Source organism: Pistacia vera, unplaced genomic scaffold (genome assembly GCF_008641045.1).
Source record: "Pistacia vera cultivar Batoury unplaced genomic scaffold, PisVer_v2 Contig994, whole genome shotgun sequence".
NCBI classification, from domain to species: domain Eukaryota; kingdom Viridiplantae; phylum Streptophyta; class Magnoliopsida; order Sapindales; family Anacardiaceae; genus Pistacia; species Pistacia vera.
The window spans coordinates 88,150-102,829 of NW_022196883.1; the positions used below are offsets into that span (position 1 = coordinate 88,150).

Genomic DNA, 14,680 nt, shown 5'->3' on the forward strand with positions numbered 1-14,680 from the left:
AGAATCGTCAATAAGATTTCCCCCTACTGTTAACCTGTTTCCTTTGTTAGATAAGTTGGCTCATCCTTTTTCTCAGAGAGGCAAGTTTAGGGTAAAATACTATCAATAAGAATGATTTACAAGAAGTTTTTCATTTCTAACAAAACTTTAATATAATATTTTGTTGCGTATATGCATAATTTTTAGCTTCCATGGATTGTAACTTTCATTTTTTCCTCCAAGATCGGTTTATTTTTTATCGACAAGGTAAGTTTTTAAGCATGCATATTTATTTGTCCTCCTTCCTTCCTACTTGATTTTCTCTAGTCTGAGCTACCTCATGTACTAATGTAATTGCTTATAAAGATTCATGTCATTAAGCTTGCTTTTAAGATTTCAATTTGCAGCTACCCTGCATCCCCCTTTTTCTTAGGGTTGTTAATCTCCTAATGTTGTATTACGATGTCAGATACCATGGTGGAGGATGCCAGCGTTCAAACTGGACATAAGGAAGGGCACTCAAAGAAAGATGTGGAGAAAAAGGTGATACCTTTGTTTACTTAATGAGTTGGCTAATATTATATCTATAAACTCATAAATTTCAATACATGCAGCTGTCACCTTTGTCAACACTGGAATCCTCTTTTGAGGCACTTAATTTGAAGAAATTCGATGGTTGGTCACACATTCTAGCCATGTCCATCACTGGTTTGAGATTTACATTTAGAAATATGATGGCATTTCCTTTCTCTTTTCTTTCGTCAGTTGCATTTGCCGTCGATCCACTCTATCATCAGACATCTGCACAATTTGATGAAGGTGGAGCTAAGGGTCTCTTGCTGAATAATCTTGGAGTATATGCTGGATGCCGGGTTCTCTTTGATTCACAAGAAGTACCAGGGAAGGGCACATCATGTGCAAACCAACATTATGAGTCAGATACAATTGACCTTTCTTTTATCAGAGGTTTGTTGCTTCTACTATAATATTTTCTCTGTTTTGTAGTTTTGTGTTAGGAATTTGTGGTTCTAATGGCGGTCAATTTTTGTTGTTTTTTATAGACTATGTTGAACAGATGGTACTGAACATGCAAGTGAAGAATGAAATCTCACCAACCCTTAAGATTATCATCAATGAGTTTGATGAAGATAATAGAAGGCCATTAGATACTTTTGGTTCTAGCCAGAAAGTGATTGATGAAGTTGAAGCTTTGAATAATAATGAAGTTGAGTTCGATGGTGGTGCATGTGAGGATTATGGGACCTCTGCTTTTGATCATGATGGCCAGACCTCTGCTTTTGTTCATGATGACCGATCAAGCATTGTTGATGAGAACATCAGTGGTGTAGATCCGACTTTTCCAAGTTATGATGAGGTTTTTTCATATACCTCCTGTTCATTGAGTTTTGGCTGTAATATGTTCTATTACTTTTCCCATTATCATTTGAAGATTTCAAGAATGAAGTTTCATGCCCAATAGTTTGGAATTACTTTTTGCAGGAAACTGAACCATTTTCTTCTCACAACCCTGATATGGACAGATTTGAGAAAGTTGATGAACATTTATTTTTAAGTTTGGGAATTTCTTCAAAACAAAATGCTTGGGCAGGTCCTGATCACTGGAAGTATCGAAAAGTTAAAGGTCCTGTAGCAGGTGATAATATTAATTGCCTTTTTTTTTTTTTGGGTTTCTGTGGTTCATTGACATTGGAACATAAAATGAACTCTTTTTGCTGGTTCAGAAGATGATCCTGCTTCAGAAAATGCATCACCAGTAACAAATAAGAAAACAAGGAGTAAGAAACAAGCAGAACCTGATATAGATTTCACAAAGGCCTTAGATGAAGAATTACCAGATATATTTGCACCTCCAAAAAATCCAAAGTCGCTATTGATGCCTGCAAGTAGAGCACATTGTAATACAATGCTGCCTGAAGACTGTCATTATCAACCAGAGGATCTTGTCAAATTGTTTCTTCTACCTAGTCTAATGGTAAAACTTAACACAATTATACAACCATGATACGATTCAGTGGTTAAATTTTTTCATCTTCATTCTTTTTTCTGTTCTTAAGTTGATTTTGCTGATTGTAGTGCCTTGGGAAGAGGAGAAGAAGAAAGTCCTCAGGTAACTTTTTTGTCTGGGATAATTGTCAAATACATTTTTGAATGTCTGAGAAGTACTGATAATTTGTGTCGTTTGTGCTTATATTCTTAAATACAGGCTTAAATAAATTGTATTAATTACCATTGCGGTGTCTCTAACTTTTTCGTAAATTATAGTATATATTGAGCATGTTGCTGAGCATCATGCTTATAACTGTCAGTCTTCCAACAGATTATTTAACAAATTCCGGATTTTTAGCCTTTATTTTTACATGTCTAACAAAATTTGAGTTTGTACAGTCATAACTCTAACCTATCTAGTTTACATATTATTTAAGTTATAAATGCTTGGGATTTGGTTATATTACACATCTTCATATTTTCCTCTATCTCCAGTTGAATCGAGAGAGGAAAGTGATGATTGTGAAACATTACCATCCTGGGGCGACGAAACATTTGGTTGCCAATTTGATGACGGAAATGATCAAAGTGATGTGGAGGACGGCACACTTGTCTCTCAGCCTCGCCAGGTTGGTTGGTTTGTCTATTATTTAGCCCTTCCTTTTCCAATTACTGTGAATGTGGGCATTCTATGCCCTTTGAAATGATGTTACCATATATACCCATGGTATTATGTTTAGTAATATTATGTATCAAGACGACGCAAAGACCTTTGATTCTCTACGTTTTTTAAGAATGCAGATTTAAAATGTTATTTCAAACATTCACTATGTGGTGAAAACTTTTTGTAGTTGGTGCTTACGTTTTGCTTCTTAACTTAACCATTCAGATACAAAAAATTGAAGTTGAGTATGACAGAACTTCTAAACAAGTTGATGTTCAGACTTTGAAACAAACTATATGGGATCAGATACAGGAATCTGCTCAAATGGGTGTTGAGGTATGCTAATAGGATTTGCTCTTGGCAAACGTCATGTGGTGATAATAGAATGTTAGTTGTAACTGACCTTATGAATGGGTGTACAAAGACTTCTTGCACCCACACCGTCTTAAGTGAATTAAAGTTGGGATAATGGTGATCTCTAATTTAGATATTTTGTTTCTTGAAAAGGGTCAAGAAGAGACACAATCATTCAGGCACCTCTTGGCGAAATTTCCTACCGACTGCCGAGCTGCTGCAACTGTCAAGGATATCTCACCTCATCTGTGTTTTATATGCCTATTACATTTAGCTAATGAGCATGGTTTGAGCATCCACGGCTGCACCAGCTTGGATGATCTTAGTATACAGCTTCCTTCAAATGGTATGCATTCAAGTAATTACTGAAGTGTAAAGCAATCATAATGTCTGTGATGCTTGTGTATGGTATTTGTGTAATTAGTGGAAGTGATAACTGCATGTCCTAAGCTTGTTGTGCCTCTCGTTCACACACTCAATTGGGGTACCACAAAGTTGTAACTTTTTTTGTGAATTTGTCTTGATCTGTCTGTCTATCTGCATGCTGATTGGCAGATAACTAATTTGATATATGTCCATCACATCCTTCTATCCTGTGCTTGAGAGTTGAGACAACTCTTTGGTTCTCCACGTGAAACACACAATAGCAACGTGTTACACAAAATAATAATAGTGGCGTCTTTGAAGATTTTTGTTTGAGAAGGTCCCTCAACGAACTCATGCATGGTGCACAAAAATTTGCTTGTCCAAGTCTCCTAGAGCTCCATCTCAAATCTCCTTGTCATAGAAAATACATGTGACTCGATCTAATGATCGTCCTTGCAACCTTTTATTTTCTGTTAAGAACTGCCGTACTCTCAAGTCTCAACTCATGGAAAGACAGTTTAATAGTCTAAATAGTGCTTGTGAAGAGAGATTAGTAATTTTTCATTAGAAAACGACATATAAAACTTTATTATTTTTTTTTCCCAAAACTTGGTTAAAACAGTTCATTTTCACCTGGACAATTGCTTAAAACGTGCTTGTACACAAAAATAAAATGAAGCGTAATGGCTGTTATAACGTGTCTACTATTATTTTCATGAGGAGGGTGTAGCGTCAGTTACATATACAGTGTTTCAGAAATTTGAAGTGACTAAGACAGGTGGCAGAAATAATACAGGTCACGCGTTAATAACTAAGAGGTAATACTTAAGTTGTCCTCTTGTCAAGATATTTTCTTCTTCACCGTCCACATTTTAGTGCACAAGTTTTTAATCAGGTACAAAGGTCGAATGTCAATATAAATATAATTACTCTAATGGTTTATACTCATAACAAATTTATCCTGCCTTTTCGGATATAATTGTTTCCCAATATATACATAAAATTATATATTCTTTCATCAACATGTATAAACAACATAATTTTGTCAAGATAAAAAAAAAAAAAAAAAAAAAGGTATTTTTGTAATATGAACAGCAAGAGAATTTATAAGCTTAGTGAAATAACATTAAGTCATTAAATTAACTTAACCGTGCTCTTGTACCGTGGTTGCTGTCTCATCACAATATTGAATGACAACTCATCCATTGGCTTTTATCAACAAAATCCTATATAACATAAGCACTCTCTCTCAGTAAACCTAACAAACCATCGTTCAAACTTCAACGCTACCACTATGATGATCAAATCCATGAGTTTAACTCCCGGCATGCCATCTTCATCATCACCCTTGTCTTCACAGCCACCACTCTCCACCGTGTCGCCTCCCGCAACGTCCCTCCCACTTCGTACAATCCCCGGATCTTACGGTTGGCCTTTGCTTGGGCCCATCTCAGACCGCCTCGACTACTTCTGGTTCCAGGGTCCTGGTACTTTCTTCAAGAAACGTATAGAGAAGCACAAGAGCACGGTGTTCCGAACAAATTTGCCCCCAACGTGGCCACTCTTTCTGGGTGTTAACCCGAATGTTATTGCTGTTCTAGACTGCAAGTCTTTTTCGCATCTTTTTGATATGGAGATTGTGGAGAAGAAGAATATTCTTATTGGCGATTTCATGCCTAGTGCCAAATTTACTGGAGATTTAAGAACTTGTGCTTATCTTGATACTTCTGAGCCACAACACGCTAAGGTACGTACGGTTCATGACCTTCAGCTAGCCCTAGAAAATTAATTATTAGTTTGCTTATAATTAATAATGTCTACATTCATTCAATTTTTTTTAACTAATTACTAATTAAACACTAATTTGTGCAATATAATTATGTTTGCTGGCGTCAGAGTTTGGGTTATGGTTTCTGATTTCTCATTCATCCCAAAGCTTTCATTTTGTATACTTGATATAGTAAGATCTTCACCTGAATATTCCTTTTTTTCAATTTTTACAGATATCGTCATACTTAATTTTAAATAACAGTTATGGGAAACAATATGTAATCGTTTGTCAACTAGCATGTTAAAATTCAAATTTTTTTTAACCGATATGTCTTGTCAGCTTGGTTGCCTACCCTTCCACTAATTTTCGGGTATATTCAATACACCTTACTAGTCTAGTCTAAATGAACTGCAATGTTATTACTAGTCTAGTCTAAATGAACTGCAATGTTATTTTAATAGGTGGTACCAAGATTTGAACCTAAAAATTCAAAAGAGGTTTGCACCGTTAGACTAACTCTTTGGGACCACTTATCACAATAATATTGTAATTTATATGATCTTTTGGTGGCATTCACATTTATATTCAAAATGTGTTTGACCAACTATCGTTGGGTGATCTGATGGTAAAAGAGCTAAAAGAGGTTTTATGAACTCTTGAGTTCGAGTCTCTATAATAAACCTTAATAGGGTGGTTATTGAGGGACTTACCTGTTCATCAACTTTAAATTTTGAAGGATTAGTTAAGATGTGTCCAACTGTTTCAGACCTCCTGAAAAAAAAAAAAAAAAAAAAAAGGTGTTTGGCCTTGAATTGATGTTTCCTCTCTTTGGAGAATAGTTACATCATTTTTTTTAATAAATAATTCAAATTTAATATCAAATCTTAAAACTGTAATATGGAAACAATCATTTTCTTTATAAAAGAAAAAAAACTAAATTGTTAAATAAAACATTGCATTTATGTGAAGAAATATATATATAGGCCATATTGGAAGACTTTCGTGTACACTCTACAAGTGGGGGATAAGATATGATCGGCTGAAATTAAATGAATGACTGAATTAGTTGCCTAAAAATAAATTTTCGATGATCTGTCGCTCATGATGGTTGTTTGTTAGCGAATGGTTGCTGGCTGCCAGCCACGGTGTGTAAATGGAAGCTATTTAAGGGATGGTCTGTTTCTGCTGTCTGCGTGTCGTAATTAGTAAGAAATTAAGAAAGGTAGCTTTCAGTTTGAGAGACGGCATTATTATTGGTGGTCCTATTCTAGGGACCACTTTTGATGTTTATTTTTTAATTTTGAGGTCATATATAAACACACGTGACACAACATAGTCAACGTCACGTCATTATTTTTCCAATAACACCATCATATTCTTACATGTCAAATTCTCTAAAATCTCAACTGAGAATCTTCAACACTAATTTAGTTTAAGCTCAGATGAAACAAAAATTCACACGTAATGATAAAAAGATAATTTCTAGATTTTTAGTTTCAATATATATATATATATATATATTCCCGCTGAAGAACGTTAGTTAACTAACACCATCACTTTCTTCTCCACAGATCAAGAACTTCGTCATTGACATTCTGAAACGCAGTTCAACAGTGTGGCTTACAGAACTCAAATCAAACCTTGACATATTGTTTGACACAGTTGAAACAGATATCTCCGAGAAGGGTTCTGCAAGCTATTTATTCCCTTTACAAAAAAGCTTGTTCAACTTCCTCACCACTGCCATCATCGGAGCTGACCCCACAACCGACCCTAACATTGCCGACTCCGGCTACTCCATGCTTGACCGCTGGCTTGCCCTCCAGATCCTCCCCACCATCAAAATTGGAGTCTTACAACCCCTTGAAGAGATCTTTCTCCACTCTTTTGCATACCCTTTTGCCCTAGTAAGTGGAGACTACAACAAGCTTTATAACTTCGTTGAAAAACAAGGTAACGAGGTCGTACAACGAGGTGTCAATGAGTTTGGACTCACTAAAGAAGAAGCTATTCATAACTTGTTGTTCACGCTAGGGTTTAACGCGTTTGGTGGTTTCTCTGTGTTTTTACCAACTTTGATCGGTACCATTGCTAGTGATAAAACTGGAATACAAGAGAAACTAAGAAAAGAAGTTAAAGAAAAGGTTGGATCACCAGGTTTGAGTTTTGAGTCGGTGAAAAATTTGGAACTTGTTCAGTCTTTTGTTCATGAAACTTTGAGACTCAACCCTCCAGTCCCTCTTCAATATGGTAGGGCAAGGAAGGATTTTCAACTGAGTTCGCATGACTCGGTTTATAATATTAAGAAAGGTGAGCTGCTCTGTGGGTACCAACCTCAGGTAATGAAAGACTCGAAGGTATTTGAAGATCCGGAGAGTTTTAAAGCGGACAGGTTTATGGGTGAAAAAGGGAGCGAGTTACTGAGTTACTTGTACTGGTCTAACGGGCCACAGACTGGGTCACCGAGCGAGTCGAATAAACAGTGTGCAGGTAAAGATATTGTTACTCTCACGGCTTGTTTGATAGTTGCATACATATTTCAAAGATATGAATCAATCAGTGGGAGCTCTTCTTCAATCACAGCCATTGAAAAGGCAAAATGAGTGAGGATGTGATGGTGATGGTTGATTGGTGTATGATAGTTTTGTCTAGTTATTTATATAGATGACGAAAGAGTAGTGAGATGGGTTCCATTGTCTTTTAAAGTTGAAGAAATGAAGTGAACGAGTAGTGATGGTGTGGGTCGAACCTCTCATTTAAGTTTTCTTTCATGTATCTTTTCCATTCACATCATTTTCCTGGGAGCATATAAAGTACCGTCTCCAATTAATATTTCAAGCTTGCACTTATATAGTAATTTATTTGTGTTATATTTAAATTTAATTATCATTATAAATACACTTAATAAAATTAGAAAAAAAAATGAACATTTGTTCACGTAATAACTAAAGGTGATTTTATAAGATAAGGTAACTCTGCATGGGGTATTGAATTTAACTGCATTAGATATGAGTAGATTTTATATAATATTTTCATGGTTCAAATTCTTTTAAAAATTCAAAAGACGGACCAATTTATCTAACATAATAGACCGAACCCACAACTCGAAGGCTTAGACCTTTTTCAAAAAGGATCGATTTTGGGCTTGCTTTTAGGATAGCACCCTTCAGCCAGGAAACTTTGTACGGTTACTTTTATATCAGGAATAGTATGCAGATCCAGACTGACACAAGTTTGGGAGTGTAATGCCCACAAATACAATTACCCGAACTGCAAATCTTAAAGCTCACTAGCAAAAATAACTGTTACTGTATCTCGCCTTTGTTTCACATTACTCGTGGCTACTTTTTAAGTGTTACAAATGGAAACTAACACAACAAAACAAGCTAATTTGAGCTTTTCCATACATATTTGGTTCCTTCAAAGAGCTTCATAATTGAGAATATGCCTATACTCACTATTAACCACAATATAAATAAATGAGATAGTTAAATACGAGTTCATCAAATTCATGAATGTCATGCCCTTGGGATCAGACCTCATGAATATTTATACAAAACCATGGCCAATTTCTACGCAGCTTGGGTAGCTCCCTGAGTCTGAGCACGTGACTTTGTCATCCCTTCTTTCCATCCTTTCTGGCGAGCCCTTTGCTCCCAAGTGGCTGTCAATTTCTTCTGTGCCTCTAATGCTGCTTCTGCTTTCTCCCTAGCTTCTTCACATGTTTCCATACCTGAATTACACTTGTCTGCTTCCTTCTGATACTGTGATGTTAATTTCTTAGCCTCAAGCAGAGCCATATCAGCACGCCGTTGATTCTCCAGAGCTTCAGCTTCCCGAAGCTTCAGTTCCTCGGTCAGTAGCTCTGCAAAATTCTTTTCAGTGTCTTCACTCACTTCTGGGTCATGCTTTGCACAATCTGCTCAATAGACACAAATTGGACAAAAGAAATAGGTTTTACAAACAGAGCGTGCACATAAGGCATCAAATAGATCATAAATTTGATACAGAGACTTAACAATCCTCTCTCTAAGTACATCAGTCACTTACAAATTTGAACCCCAACCAATATATACAGTTAAAAAAAAAAAAAGGACTTTTAGCTTGAAATAATACCTAAATCGAAAGGTCATGAAAAGAACAAAATTGCAGAACTTTATATCCACATTCAACAGAAATGATATTAATGATTATGAGTAAAGGTGGAACAAATGGGCCGGGTTAGACGGGTAAACCCTAACCCGGCCCGCTTTAGAGAGGATTCAACCCGCATGCAACCCTTAGGCGGGCTTGGTTGTTATTTTGTTTACAATAGCCAATCCGACGGGTTGGCCAAAAAAAATTTAAAAAAATAAAAAATTAATTATTTTTTTTAAATTTTGCAGGGAACATTGGCCACAGGCCCACAGCAGCAACCTTTTGTTTAGTTTCAAGGGCAATTGCAAAGAGAGGTCTAACTTGACACATTGTTATTATTATTTTTTATGATACGTAAAATATAAGAAAATTAAATACCAAAGCCTTATTCTCAAATTTCCATGTCTTGTATAAAATATAATTCATTCTTTAACTAAAGTTTCATCAATAAAACCGTATACAAATACTAATAAACTGTGATACCATCACATTTTACAATTAAACTATATAAATTTAAAAAAATAAAAAAGATAATCCAAAATATTATTTATTATTTATAATAAATTTTTAAATACTTTAGCACTAAAATATATTTAATTAAAAAATCAAACATTTTTTAAGACTAAGTCCTAATACTAGGGGTGTTCAAAAGAACCGATTGGAACCAGAACCGGCGAATACCCTGGGTTTGGTTCCGGTTCCTACCCAGAACCAATCGTCAATGGGTAGGTTCCGGTTCCAAATTTTTGGAACCATTACTGTGCGATTCCAGTTCCTATAACCTACCCAGAACCAATCGTCAATGGGTAGGTTCCGGTTCCAAATTTTTGGAACCGTTACTGTGCGATTCCAGTTCCTATAGTTAGGAACCGAAACCAAGAACTAGGAATCGAGACTAATATAAAATAAAATTAAAGATTAGGGGGGTTAATAAAAATTTTTGTAGAAAGTTTAATGTGAATACATTTATATTTATATTTCATAACATTTAAAGTACGTTGGTTTGACTTTTGAGAATCTACCTTTACAAAGTAATGAAGTTTGTAATTTTGAATTTATAATTTGTAATCTTATTTTTGTTAATAAGTGCCAGGTGGGTGGGTGTTTGTAAGTTTTTTAGGGTTTTTTTATCATTTTAAAAACTTTTGGGGGGTAATGAATTTTACAGGGTACCCAGAACCGGAACCTTTCGGTTCCGGTTTCGGTTCTGGCTCCAAATTTTAAGGAACCGTCGGTTCCGGTTCCTTCAAAAAGTGCAGGGTACCCAGAACCGAACACCCCTACCTAATACGACCCATTATAAAACGACTTATTAACAAATTGATCATTGATGACCCAAACCGATAAGAGTAATATTACATATACATCATTCTCATACAATATTTTTCTCATACAATATTTCTCATATAGCATTATGTGGCAAAAGATGATTGAGTGAAAGTTTAATTTAAATTTAAAATCATTCAAAAGTTTAATTTAAATTTAAAATCATTCAATCTTATTTGGTCATATAATATTGTATAAAAATATTGTATGTGTAAATCACCCACAAATTAATTGTTTTGTAAATTGTAACTTGTAAATTAATTGTCAATTATTGCACTCTTTTTTCTTTACCAAGTTTTTGTCCCATTGGGTTTTTCTTGGTGAGGTTTTTAACGAGACAATTATTATTATAATTTCTTATTTTATTTTTTGATAAATGAATAAATCTAATTTGAAATGTTAACCAAAAAAAAAAAAAAAAATTTAATTGAATTATTGATATTTGAAAAGTTAACTAAAAACAATTACATTTATTCATTTATAAATTGTTAATTATTCATTTGAAAAGTTAACTAAACAAAACAAAATAAAATAAAAAATAAAAAAAGGGGGCTAACCCAGCCAGGCTCGCAGCCTAACCTGGCGTGTTAGGGTTGGCGGGCCAGGCTAGGCCAACCAATCCCAAAAAAATTGGAGCGAGCGTGTTAGGACCGACCCGCCAAAACCAATAACCCATCGCGGGCCAGGCTGGGCGGGTGGGTTACTTTTCCAACATTAATTATGAGTAGTTATTTCAAAGGGTTCTTTGATTGGTATTGCCTATCTGTGAATGTAGGTTCAAGCAAAACAAAGAACAACAACACACACTAGGATCAGGATGAGAATACGCAAAACATAGATAAATGACCACACATCATTAATAATTTAGTTTAACATGTCATTTCGCTTTATAATCTTAAAGTGCAGTCAGACTGTCCTCAAATTATAAGCACTCAAATATAAACATTTAGGCCTCATAAAAAGGTTGCTTTAATTTATTTCCATAGAAAGCAGGATTTGGTTCCACAGAAACAGCTTCTCGTAAGTGTATAAAAGCCATTTATGGGCAATAAGATTTAGTTTGAGTCCGACATTATAGAAGGGTAAAAGAGAAATATAATGGTAAGGCTTTTAGTACATAATTGCTAAAACAAATACCATTTTCTTCATGATATGCAAACATTTAAACAACTCAATCTGCATTTGGAAGTAAATCTTAGGAATAGTAGAAGAAAACAACCAGACAACACAAGTTGCATTTTTCTTTTTTCATACCCAAAAACCCATAATTTTTCTTAAAAGTTCATTGAATTTGAAGCTACATTCTAATGCCGGCCAAGCAACAAGATGCAATTTAGTAGAATAGTTTGGAACTGAAGGGTATTAGGTATTGTAACAATATCATTTATGTTCCTAGTCCCATGCATATATACTTTTAACAAAAATATAGACAAAGAAAATGAAATCATTAACATCCTACTCTACACTTGACACCTGATAAAGGAACTAACCTGTGAAGGATGCATTGCTTAATCCTGCACAAACATGGACAAAAAAACTGAAATAAGTACAAGTTCGATGTTTATTCAAATAAAAGAAAAAAGCGTCAGAAAGTTAAAACTCTATATAACTCAACTTATTAGATTATGTAAATGCAGAATTTGGTTACACATATCACACACAAAAAGCCATCACAATGCATTCACATCAAATGCAAATTCAGAAACTAAGACATACTTGCTCAAGTCTACACACACTTGAGTGCACACAGCACAAAACCATCAATACACATATGAAATAGGCAAAACTTGAACACTTATTAAGAACAAATTTCGCATACTCAGTCATGACCAATACATTAATAATCAATACTTAATACTGTTAAAGTATTTGTTTTTCTTATAGAATTATGGTAAACTCTGGTCCATCTAAAATCTATAATGCTTTAAATAAAATTTACAAACATACAAACCCACAGGAACCTGAATAAAAAAATTTAGAATTTTTTTTCAAGTTAATCGAAGTAAGAATTATAGTAGAAAAGGTTACTAGCATTGAAATCACAGAAGAAAAAAACAAAATTAGAGTGCAGATCTGAAAGAAAGCGAGGAAATCATGGATCTGGGAAGATCGGAGGGTAAAAAGGAAAATACCGTCAGAGATGGAGAGGAGAGGCTGAGAGGAGCAATCACAACGGCAAGGATCGCAGGTGGTGGAGGAACGGCTCACAGCCGCTAAACCCTCCATGAAGTGCCAGTACAAAGGTGGACCCACTATATAACCGAACAAGCACACTCCCATAAAAACCAAACCTACTTTCAGTATTGCCGCTTGGTTCATCGCCATGTCTATGGAGAGTGATCAGACCTTTCGCCCCTGCTTTTCTTCTTCTTCCTATCTTGGTATTTTATAATAATTTAGCGGCTCTACGCGGTAAAGAATTGGGCTGTCAATCACCGGCAAAGCACAGAGCACTGTTAACTGATGAATTATACGTATTTTATATGTATATTAGCCCCAGGCCTCATGATAAACACACAACTGAGGCCCAGAGCCAGTTTATGGACGAATTTAACCTACTGCCCTCATGTTTTTGAAAGTTACAGGTAAGTCCTAAGTTTAATAAAAGCTTTCTTATTTCAGCCCTTTTTATTCTACTCTTTTTTTGCGATCTTTTCTTAGTTTTTTTTCTTGCAATTACACCACTAAAATTATCACACGCCCTACATTTTTAACTAACCATCTAAGGGTAAAAGAGAAATTCATTATATGGTTTAAATCATAACAAATCAACCCTTAATATGTGAAAACAAAAAAAATCTTTTAAATTTTAGGCATTAAAATAAAAGATAAAAAATTAATTAAGTAAATATTTATCGATGGTAAGTTCAACTATTCACCAACACATAAAGATTTGTGTTATTTTTTAGATGTAAGAAGATTTTTGATCTCATGCCTCTTACATTAACATTTTTTTTTTTTCTTTTAAGTTTAACATATGCATTACTAATATTAATTATTTTATTCAAGATTATTTTTATTGAATAATATAATGTTGTAATTTATTTTAGCATATGCATAACTGATGGTAAAAATTGAAATGAACTAACGGTTAAATCTAGGTAGTTCAAAAATCCAACCAAACATAGTAAACTAATCCAAATCTATGTTAATTCACCATTTTAAGGGGGCGTTTGGTTGAGAGTTATGTGAGATTATTGGAGTTAAGTCATTTTATATTACTTTATTACTATGTTTGGTTGTTAAGTAATATAAGATACTGGTAATCTTCAAATACCAATAGTGATTACTATTGGTAATATTGGAGGTAATCAAATTACTTCAATTTTCTTAGGTATTCTAAGATTACCAAGATTATCTTTTATTGTTACAATTTTATCCTTTATTAATAAAATTTTAGGACAATAATGCCCTTATTTTTAAATTATTTACATGAATATGACTTTACTATTTCACCCAAATTAATTAACTTTTTGGACAAAATTACCCTTGAATTCAAAACAAATTGCAACTCACCCAAGCCACCACCCCCACCCACCTGTCGTCGGAAAACCACCACTACGGCTAGCCGCCGCTGTCCGTCGGAACGGCACACGGAAGGGCGAAAATAGCCGTCGTGAGCTGATATGGCCATTTCCAACCAAATACATGGTCGAAAATGGCCAGATAGTGATGACAGCCAGATCAATGGCCATTGACGGCCAGATCCATAATTGATCTGGCCATTAATGGCCAGATCTGTCATGTCTGGCCATTTCCGGCTAGAGATCTGGTTGGAAATGGCCTACGGCACACGGATACCATTTCCTGCCTTCTGTGCGTCATTAGATTGTTGGCAGCCTTTGGTGGTTATCGACGACCGACAATGGCTGGGTTGGTAGGAGTGCTTTGTTGATTTTCCAAACTTTTATTATGAGATTATTTTTGCTAAGTTTTTAAATGCGGGGGTTTATAATAATCCAAATAATAATCAATATTAAAAAATAATATAATAATAATATTTAATTAAAGGATAATTCAGTAATTTAAATAATATACCCACCAATTTATTTCTCCCAACCAAACATATTAATATA

General features: G+C 34.7%; 3 protein-coding genes across 3 annotated transcripts; 2 read left to right on the plus strand and 1 right to left on the minus strand.

Moving 5' to 3' along the window:
- Nucleotides 1–441: 441 nt before the first annotated feature.
- On the plus strand, nucleotides 442–3,505 carry LOC116121555 (condensin complex subunit 2-like). Its single transcript, XM_031407510.1, has 11 exons — nucleotides 442–522; nucleotides 594–654; nucleotides 745–945; nucleotides 1,041–1,354; nucleotides 1,480–1,633; nucleotides 1,722–1,972; nucleotides 2,074–2,107; nucleotides 2,482–2,615; nucleotides 2,876–2,986; nucleotides 3,158–3,350; nucleotides 3,429–3,505. Exons 1-11 carry the CDS (start codon nucleotides 442–444, stop codon nucleotides 3,503–3,505), a joined length of 1,611 nt encoding a protein of 536 aa, XP_031263370.1.
- Nucleotides 3,506–4,599: 1,094 nt separating this feature from the next.
- Nucleotides 4,600–7,910, plus strand: LOC116121572 (fatty acid hydroperoxide lyase, chloroplastic). Its single transcript, XM_031407528.1, has 2 exons — nucleotides 4,600–5,117; nucleotides 6,713–7,910. The coding sequence occupies exons 1-2, from the start codon at nucleotides 4,665–4,667 to the stop codon at nucleotides 7,742–7,744; spliced, it is 1,485 nt and encodes a 494-aa protein (XP_031263388.1). The 5' UTR covers nucleotides 4,600–4,664; the 3' UTR covers nucleotides 7,745–7,910.
- A 600-nt stretch (nucleotides 7,911–8,510) lies between these two features.
- On the minus strand, nucleotides 8,511–13,070 carry LOC116121551. Its single transcript, XM_031407506.1, has 3 exons — nucleotides 12,737–13,070; nucleotides 12,095–12,118; nucleotides 8,511–9,060 (listed from the first exon to the last, which is right to left on the minus strand). The coding sequence occupies exons 1-3, from the start codon at nucleotides 12,927–12,929 to the stop codon at nucleotides 8,714–8,716; spliced, it is 564 nt and encodes a 187-aa protein (XP_031263366.1). The 5' UTR covers nucleotides 12,930–13,070; the 3' UTR covers nucleotides 8,511–8,713.
- Between the last annotated feature and the right edge of the window lie 1,610 nt (nucleotides 13,071–14,680).

Excerpts from the sequence above, each read along its gene's own strand:
- LOC116121555 (XM_031407510.1), top strand. The coding sequence starts at position 442 with ATGTCAGATACCATGGTGGAGGATGCCAGCGTTCAAACTGGACATAAG. Across the intron at positions 1,355-1,479 it reads CTTTTCCAAGTTATGATGAG|GAAACTGAACCATTTTCTTC; the intron begins GTTTTTTCATAT and ends TACTTTTTGCAG. Across the intron at positions 2,108-2,481 it reads GAGAAGAAGAAAGTCCTCAG|TTGAATCGAGAGAGGAAAGT; the intron begins GTAACTTTTTTG and ends CTCTATCTCCAG.
- LOC116121551 (XM_031407506.1), bottom strand. The coding sequence starts at position 12,929 with ATGGCGATGAACCAAGCGGCAATACTGAAAGTAGGTTTGGTTTTTATG. Across the intron at positions 12,119-12,736 it reads TCTCCTCTCCATCTCTGACG|GATTAAGCAATGCATCCTTC; the intron begins GTATTTTCCTTT and ends ATGTTTGTGCAG. Across the intron at positions 9,061-12,094 it reads AAGCAATGCATCCTTCACAG|ATTGTGCAAAGCATGACCCA; the intron begins GTTAGTTCCTTT and ends TCTATTGAGCAG.
- LOC116121572 (XM_031407528.1), top strand. The coding sequence starts at position 4,665 with ATGATGATCAAATCCATGAGTTTAACTCCCGGCATGCCATCTTCATCA. Across the intron at positions 5,118-6,712 it reads CTGAGCCACAACACGCTAAG|ATCAAGAACTTCGTCATTGA; the intron begins GTACGTACGGTT and ends TCTTCTCCACAG.